General features: G+C 38.0%; 3 protein-coding genes across 3 annotated transcripts; 1 reads left to right on the top strand and 2 right to left on the bottom strand.

Moving 5' to 3' along the window:
• Positions 1-316: 316 nt before the first annotated feature.
• On the bottom strand, positions 317-745 carry LOC113340611. Its single transcript, XM_026585735.1, has one exon. It carries the CDS (start codon positions 743-745, stop codon positions 317-319), a length of 429 nt encoding a protein of 142 aa, XP_026441520.1.
• A 1459-nt stretch (positions 746-2204) lies between these two features.
• LOC113340609 (trichohyalin-like) lies at positions 2205-3311 on the bottom strand. The gene has a single exon (XM_026585734.1). The coding sequence runs from the start codon at positions 3309-3311 to the stop codon at positions 2205-2207; it is 1107 nt and encodes a 368-aa protein (XP_026441519.1).
• Positions 3312-5696: 2385 nt separating this feature from the next.
• LOC113340608 (antimicrobial peptide 1-like) lies at positions 5697-6008 on the top strand. Its single transcript, XM_026585733.1, has one exon. It carries the CDS (start codon positions 5697-5699, stop codon positions 6006-6008), a length of 312 nt encoding a protein of 103 aa, XP_026441518.1.
• Positions 6009-9107: the final 3099 nt, after the last annotated feature.

The raw sequence follows: 9107 nt of genomic DNA, 5'->3' as shown, positions 1-9107 counted from the left end.
TTCTTTTGATCTTATATGGGCCTTCCCATATGTTTTCCATATTTCCTTTACCAGTTTTTTGATATCTAGGTTTCTGGCTGAACACTAGATCTCCTTCTTGGAATTTGCGCCTTTTCTCTTATGCGGTTGTTATCGCATGTACAAAATTATGTATTATCTTCTTTTCTTTATTCACAACATCTACCATCAACCTTTCACCACGTTGATTTTCTTTTACCTGTTTTTTCCAATTTCTACTCTTGCTTGAGCGATCTTCACATTTGTCAAAGTCAATCTCATGGCATGCTTTTCCTTCATTTGGATCTCCTCTTATTACTCATACGCCTTGAGGAAGAGGAAACTTGATGCATTGGTGGAAAGTAGAAGGTACCCCTAGAATACCATGTAACCATGGTCTTCCAATCAAAGCATTGTAAGGTGATTCTACATCAACAACACAGAATAACACTTCAGATGATATGGTTTCTAAAGGAATTCTCATAGTTATCTCCCCCTTCGGTTTATTAGTTGTGCCATTAAAACCATATATCTTATAAGTAGAGGGAATAAGCTCTTCATCTCGACCACCCATGGTTTTGTATGTGTGGTAAAATAAGATATTCACCGAACTTCCAGGATCTATTAGTATTCTGTTGATAGCCCATGTATCTGTGTCTACCTCTTCGTCTTCATCAGTTTTTGCTCTTGGATTGATTTCCAACTTTACCACTAATGGACTTTCGTGCGGTTCTCCACCTCCAGGCATTTCTTCGACATGGAAGGAAATAAGTTTCTTTTGCCAATCTTTTAAGGGCGATACTTTCGCAAGATTCAATATCTCTCTTGCATCACTATCCCTTGTGTAAACTCTGCTCAAGATATTATCATGAAAGTCTTATATGTTCTTGAACGAATGTATTATCGAATTACAGTATAGATTCTTCGCCGTCGCACCCACCTCTATCAAATATGTATTTATTCCTGTCTCTGTGCCTTGTGTGCGACCTTCTGGAGGTGGTGGTGGTAGATTCTGCTGTTGCTGTACCAGAAAGTGATCTAACTTTCCTTGATCTATCATTCGCAGTATGATTTTATTTACGTCCCTACAATTATTTTTTGTATGACCATAAAAGCGATGATAAGCACAAAATTCTCTACTTCTCCTCCCTGGTGGTGGCTCATTTCCCACATTTGGTGGCGCTGGTATTTCTTCCATCAAAATTATAGCTTCCCATATTTTTTCTATTATAGCATTTAGATACGACATCTTTATCGGCTCCCAAACTACTTTATTGCCTCTTTGACCTTGATTAAAGTACTGCTTTTGTCCTCCATATCCTTCTGGTTGGTTATCAAGTCTTTTAATTTTATTATTTCCTCCACAATTATTGAATTGTTTTTCTCTTTCCCACTATTCTTGATCTCGACTACCCATTTGCTACCATTTTTTGTTGATCTTCATTTATCGCCTTTTCGTATCTTCCTTGAAATATGCTTGCAATTGTGTTCATTATTTTAGGAAGTAAACTTGCGTTCCCTTCTTTTTTGCTTGTATTTTCCACATGATAAGATTTCATTTCTTTCTGCTTTTGCTCCAGAGTGATGTATTCTTCTTGATACTCGCGTAGATCTGTCATTGATATGGTATCTTTAATTCTGAAAATTGTGTGTATAGCAAATCTGTTGCGAATAGCGCATTGATGAACGCTAATATGAGGTTTCTTTCATCCACTCGTCCAGCCATCTCACTGTACATGGTTCTCCATCTTGTGGTTAAACTTCGCAGATCTTCATTTGTTCTTCTTCGCAAACCAAATACTTGCTCTATGCCTGGCCGTAACACATTGTTGCTGATGTATGCTCCTAGGAATATTGACTGTAAATGATTAAATGATCTGATTGTTCCAGTAGGTAGACATTGAAACCACTTCAAAGCTTCCCCTGGCAGGCTTGCTGGAAAATACTTGCAAAGAACCGCATCATGATCTTCCCATTGTAATAAAGTTCGCACATAAGCTTTTATGTGCTGTATCGCACAGGTTGTTCCATCAAAAATGTTGGTGAATGTTGGTAAATTGCATTTAGGTGGTATTCCCGCCATCTGTATTTGTCTTGCAAATGGTGTTTTCCCTGCTTCTTCAATTGCCTCATCCAACTGTCTCCCACCGCCCTCTCTTCTTGTTGTCATCATTTCTCTCATTTCCGCTAATTCTCTTAAGATTTGTTCATTCACCACCTGGTCTTGTTGCATTGGCCTTTTTTAGTCTTGCTTGCATTACTCTATTCTCATGCCTATTTTGACGTATAGCCTCCTGCATCTCTCTTTCTTCATCAGCATCTCTTTGGCGTCTCCTTCTTTCTCTTTCATCCTCTTCTACTTGATCGTGTCGATCCCTCAGCATCTTTCTGTCTTGCAATCTAGCTCTTCTCTGTTCTTCCTCATCTTCCACAATCTGATTTGGAAGTATGCGGTTAAACTCGCGTCTTCTCAATCTATTGTCATGGTTGTTTTCGCGCATAGCATCCGGCAATTCTTGTTCTTCAATTTCTTTCCTTCTTCTCCCGCGCCTTTCTCGCTCATCCTGTGCGTGGTTTTGTACATCCATATTCCTTTCAACCTCAGCTTCGTGTTCGCGTTGGTCTCTTAACATTTGCCTACCTTGTAGTATCATTCTTCGTTGCTCTGGATCATTCTGTTCACCTTGATATCGTTCGTTTTGTTGATTTTCACCATGCAACACATATCGATCATCTATTCGAGGTTGATTTATGCGATATTCATCGCGTCGATCTTGTCGATCATCATTTTCTTGACTGTTTTCTGTAATATTATCCAAATGTGTTTCTTTTCTGACATCTCTTCGACTAGATTGACTACGTCTTGATGTACTCCTACTTGATCTTGACCTTGAACGAGTCGTACTTCTCGATCTCTGCTCCTGTAATCTGATATTCTCTGCTCTTAACTCATTATTCTGACGCATCAAATTCGCACGCTCTTCATCCTCTCGCCTTCTTTCCGTAGCCAACCTCCGTCGAAGTTCTTCAATCGTCATATCTTCATCAGTTCCTTCTATGAGTCCTCCCTCTCTAGTTCTTTGTTCATCCTCTTCTGTTGAATCTGTTTGTGAAGTATGAACACTCACTCTATCATAGTCAATAACATTATCTTGCACAGGTTCTCGTTGTACCGGATGATGGACTTGTTGATCTTGATTACGTCTTTCTCCCATCCTGGATGACTCTGCAATTTCACTCCATCTTCTTCCAGCGATTCTCTGGATCCTTCTAATCGGTATCGGTTGTCCTACTACAAAATTTTGTCTTACCATTTTTATTTTCTTATTTCAATTAAAAAAAGAACTTCTCAGCAAAGAATTAAACTCTTAAACTTTGACCACCACGGTATATCATTTCAAGTTGTTTTCTGGCGCCAAAATGTAGTTGCAGGAAATCCTACAACCACACCCTTAATATAATCCTAATATCAACTCAAGTAATCATTTTAAAATTCATACATTCATTCATAGAATCTTCAATATGGTTACAAGATTTGAGATGAACTCTAACTTGGAGAACAAACAATATTTTTCTCTCTCATAAATTGCAAGTCTAAACTCTCAAAAAGATCCTTCCTTACATGGTCGCTCGGTCCCCTTATATACGAATTCCATATAGTGGATGACAGTTAATAAAGCCCTTATTTTCGGACTTTGACTCTTCTCGCACATACTCTATAACTTCGCATTCGTGATTTTTCTGACGTCATCTGATGCGTCATCTTAAACATACTGTACGCGATAGCCTTCGCTCATTAATCGAACCATTTGATCGCACACGTAATAGACGTGCCGTATTTAATATCTACAAGTACTACAAAGCAGGCTGCAGATTAGTCTCATCAAGAGACAGAGCCCAAATCGCTATGGAAAAGCAAATGTTTCTTCACCACTCTTTTCATTATCGCATTAAAAGTTGGGTAAGTGGTGGCTTTCTAATCTTTCTACGTATATATAACTATATATGCTACACAGTACGCCTAGCTAGCTAGGAATATACCACTAATTTCGTGTGATCCTGCGAGCAAACAAATGAACAATCATCTTTATTCTTAAGTATGAGGAACACATACGCATGGTACTGGTATTTTGATTATGAACGAGTTTAGTGTCCAATTATTTACAAGAACAAAGACATCGGTCATACAACAACCACAATCAAATCTCCATTCCAAACAAGTTGCGGTTAGTTAGAAATGAAATCCAAGTTAACTTACCAGAACCGAAAAGAAAAAATTAAGTGAATTCAAGTACAAATATAATGCCACCGAAAATGCCAGTGAAACCAATTACCTATATATGCTAACAAGTAACAAATTATACGGTCAAAGTCCTGAGCTCTGGGTCCTTAATAGGGTTGCTAAAGAGTCCTAGCCTGTAAATGCTATCGTACACAAAGCTTAATCGAACTACCTGGGTTATGGTTCTGGTACGTGGATCACTAACTTCCACATATTTCTGTCTGAAGCTAGTGGATAAACATTTCGTACATGTGGTATGGTCTGTGGTGGTTAATTTAACCGTCGATTTTTATTATTTTGAAATAATTTTCTTTCTGGATAAAATACCGAGATAGATAAACACTGGCGAGAAAACATGGACTAGAAATTACTGTGTGTGGAGATAACATGCCTAAACTAAATGATCGTACAGAGTACAGAAAGGGAGATCAGACCTTCAATTACAGCAATAAAGCTGACACACCCTTTGTTGATGGCTCGACAGTCTTGACCGATAATTTCTGGCCGCCTTTGTTGAAGTTCTTTCCATCGTACCTATCACCATCCTTTCAATTAAACCAAGGAAAAAAATATATCGATTCTCGATATTTTGATACTACCTATCGAGTGAAGCGGTGTTGATACGTAACAATTGTTTAGGGATGGCCAACAAATGAGGGTAATCGTATTGCAAGTTAGATGATCAAGGTACGTAAAAATAGACTATTACGGACTGCATTATAGCTGGGAGACTTTGTCATTAAAGCTAGGACATTTTGTCGATGGCTTTGGATGATAATTTCTGGCCGCCTTTGTTAAATTTTTTGCCATCATAGCAATTACCGACGACCATCTTTTCAATGAATCAAAGGAAAATAAGCATATTCTCGTTTAAGATATTTTCTTCTCAGTGATATAGTCCACTAGTTTTCTCCATGCACGTTCCCTCATTCATGAAGCGTTCTTTAAACATTTAGCTATAAGTAATATAATCCACTAGTACTCATAAGTCAGTGATCCATGCAAAATGTTTTACCATGCCTACATTGTACTCTTAACAGAAAGGGACAAGCTGGGACAAAAGGAAATACGTTTTGAGATGCATGCTCGTGAAATTAAAATCGAAAGTCGGATTTCAGCAGTGAATCTAGTCGAAATAAAAATATCACAACTACTGCATTAAAGCTGGGGCACTTTGTCTACGGGTTTCTTGCCGACATTGTTGAATGAAAAAAGCATATTCGTTCACGATATTTTCTTCTCAATGATACTATCCACTAGTTTTTCCAAGCACGTTCCCTCATTATTCTTGTCCCGTTCATTCGACATTTTACTATAAATACGGGCATCCAACTTAAGAAGAAAACACACAGTTTCAAGAAACCTAAAAAACTAAGAAAAAGAAAAAAAAAATCTCATTTTGCTCCTTCACTTAGCAATGGCATCCAGTAAGAACTCACTCTCCATATTATTGATGGCTTTCGTTCTCATGGCTGTAGTAAGTGAATTGGCAAATGCAAGTTCGATAACTGTATACCGTTTAGGAGGTTGCGGCGGTGAAACTCGAACATATAGTAACTGTGGATGCTCAAACCTCTTATATATGGGTGGTTACTCATTTTCTTACACTGGGCAAACTGCTAGGCTATATAACACAGGCAATTGTCTGGGAGGGAGCGTTGCTACTCTCAACGGCAATGCCCGTCAGTGCAGCGGCGTTGGATGGAGAAGTATTAACATCCAGTGTTAAGTAGATTTAAATTGTGGATGTCTTGTCTCTACTATGAGACAGACATTATGTATGTGTTTCAAGGATGGGCCTTACAAGTAATGTATCGTAATGATAGCTATATCACTACGTGATTCCTAAACTTCTAATAAGTTATAAATAAAGTAAGGTCGTTTCATTACATGCATCTTATATAAGTTACAAATAAGATGAATGTTGCGTTCTCAATATATTCGATGTTTCTCCAAACAAAAATTCTATAGGAACCATGTAATAAAAAACCACGAATAATTATTCGTACCCACTCACACACTTATCCCACAAAATACGATCCCCTGTTTGCTTTTGGGGAGCGGGAACCACCGACCCCATTCATGTGTGTGTGAACAGTTTTGTAGTAGTTCACACACACGGGTCCGTAATCCTTTATTGTTCTCCAAAAGTGTAGTATCTTTCACATTTGATACTGGGTTTATATTTTTATTTTGTAGTATTGGTACAACATATTATATCTCACTCATTATAGTTGGTTCCTCAAATCGATCAATACTCGATCCAATGACCTAGGTAAAGCTGAAAAAGATAAAATGCAATGACCTAAATCCAACACTCCAAAACTCTCAGATATATATGACAGGGTTTGTCTATACATTAAAGTTATTGTAAATGTGGTGTAACCCTCAAGGGTGTGCAGTTGCGACCCCTTGCTTAGTTATCCAAGGTCTGCGACCCCTCAAGCCCAATTCAGTCAAACTATATCCCCCTTTCAGCTGGATCCAATCTTCACGTAGGATTTGCTTAAAGTGTTCTTTTGATAACCAAAAACATAGAATTCTTAACTACCTCAACATCAGAGTTTAAAAGTAAAAAAGAAACGTTCTTGAACTATTTGTGATCCCTTTTTGGGTAATGTTTTTGCACAAGAATCTATATGCATTCTTGAAATACTTCCCTGAACAACTAGTTTTTTAACTATTGGAATGATCAGTTGCCAACATTGGAGAAGGCAAGGAGACTGTAGAACTTGGGTTTTAATTTTGAAAGTGTTGAATCTAAGTGTTAAAATTAAGTTTCAGATTTTTACTGGAATGATACGGGTTGTTGGATTGTTAGAGAAAATATATTCTTGTTACTCATGTTTCCTTAGTCTATTAGGTTTCCCAGTTTACTAGGTCTTTCCTAAACTTAGTCTTACGTAAATATAGTTATTTCCTAGAATATCTCTATTTTGGTGTAACCTATTTTGTTGTAACTTCACTATATATATCAATAAGAATAAACAAGATATTCACAGTTGTGAAAACTATAAACACTGTCTTCTGGATATAAATCCAATATGGTATCTTCGTGCTAGGTTTTATCAAATCACAAACAAAAAAAAAAAAGTTTTTCTTCCCAGACGTTATTTTTTTTCTTCTTTACCGAGCACCTTCGTTCTTCTTCCAACAGCATCAATGGGAGACAACAATGATTCATCGACAGGCAACAACAACACTGGTATTGATTCTAATCCTCACCTTCATCCTTCTAGTCCTTATTATGTTCATCCAGCAGACAATCCTACAACTATTCTTTATCTACCCGTCCTCACAAGTGAAAACTATGCCACTTGGGTTCGTGGTTTTCGTAAGGCCTTAAGTGCCAAGGCCAAGCTTGGCTACATCGAGGGCACAATTGTTAAGCCAGAAATTTCAGCCGATATACCGTACTGGCAACGCTGCGATGATCTTGTTGGCAGTTGGGTTTGCAATTCTTGTGAACCAGCAATTGGTCGTAGTGTGATGTCTTTCGAAACTGCTCATGTGATGTGGATGGATTTGCAGAGCCGTTTTGCTCAGTCCAATGCAACAAAGTTATATGCCATCAAACAGTCTATTTCAACCTTGAAACAAGAACACCAAACTGTTGCTCAATATTACACACAACTCAAAACTCTTTGGGATCAATTAGATTCCTTCCGGCCTCCCAATATGGATTTATAAAAGAGTTTGGTTAAAATTACAGCCAATTTAGTAGACATATGTTCATTATTTTATTTTTTTTTACAATTTGTGCATATAAGCATTTGATCATAGTGAACCAGAACATTGATTTGAATGAGTTTTCATGTCTCCATTGAATAAATCCTATGAAGACTGTTGGATAGATTTCAAATGCCTAAACCACGAAAATGCTAGCTTGACCTACCAAAAATCCCGACCAATCTCGCTTCTGATAGATGGCTTGGCCCCATTTTAGTTTTCTAGGGCCCATTAATATTTCTTTTTAATATAAAATACTTTGTAGGATAAAAATGAAAAATAAAATATAATAATATTTAAGTGAGATAAAATAGGATGAAGTGAGATAAAATAAGATTAAAAGGTAGAAAAATAATCAGGGATTGTACTTGGCGTTAAACCAAGAGTTGCCGGCGTCAATAAGAAAATCGTTGGCGTTTCTGGCATGATCGCGCGTTGGTTCTTGCAACGCCGACGTTCGTAGCAAGATCACCCGTCGTTACCACAGACGCGCGCTGGGATGTCCATCTCGATTTTCAAAGCATCAGATTTGTTGATTTGTACATCCATTTTTCATGTTTGTTCGTTCCATAGCGGGAGCAAAATGAACAAACTCCAAGTTCGTTCGTTCCATAGGAATTGCCATAAAGATTTAACGGTCGATTTTTATTATTTGGAACTTGGAAATAATTTTCTTTCTTAATAAAATACCGGGATAGATAAACACTGGCGAGAAAACATGGACTGGAAATTACTGTGTGTGGAGATAACATGCCTAAACTAAATGATCATACAGAGTACAGAGTACAGAAAGGGAGATCAGACCTATTACTTCCGTAAAGCTGACAGAATTTGTCGATGGCTGGACAGTCTTGACTGATAATTTCTGGCTTCCTTTGTTGAAGTTCTTTCCATCGTACCTATTAGAGGGGTAAGTTGGGATGTGCCAGCACGAGCAAAGCTCAGCACAACACATTAAAATATGAGCCCAATTCAGCACGTGATTTAGCCCAGCACGGCCCAGCACGTTAGTTTCGTGGGCTGTGCTGGGTTAGCCTAACTGGCACAGTAGCACGGCACAGCACGCGGCACGGATAAACTCGCGGCCCAGTCCAACCCG

This window comes from Papaver somniferum, unplaced genomic scaffold, assembly GCF_003573695.1.
Source record: "Papaver somniferum cultivar HN1 unplaced genomic scaffold, ASM357369v1 unplaced-scaffold_22, whole genome shotgun sequence".
NCBI classification, from domain to species: Eukaryota; Viridiplantae; Streptophyta; class Magnoliopsida; order Ranunculales; family Papaveraceae; genus Papaver; species Papaver somniferum.
The sequence above is the reverse complement of the archived record's forward strand: the minus strand, read 5'-3'. Positions and strand labels throughout refer to the sequence as shown.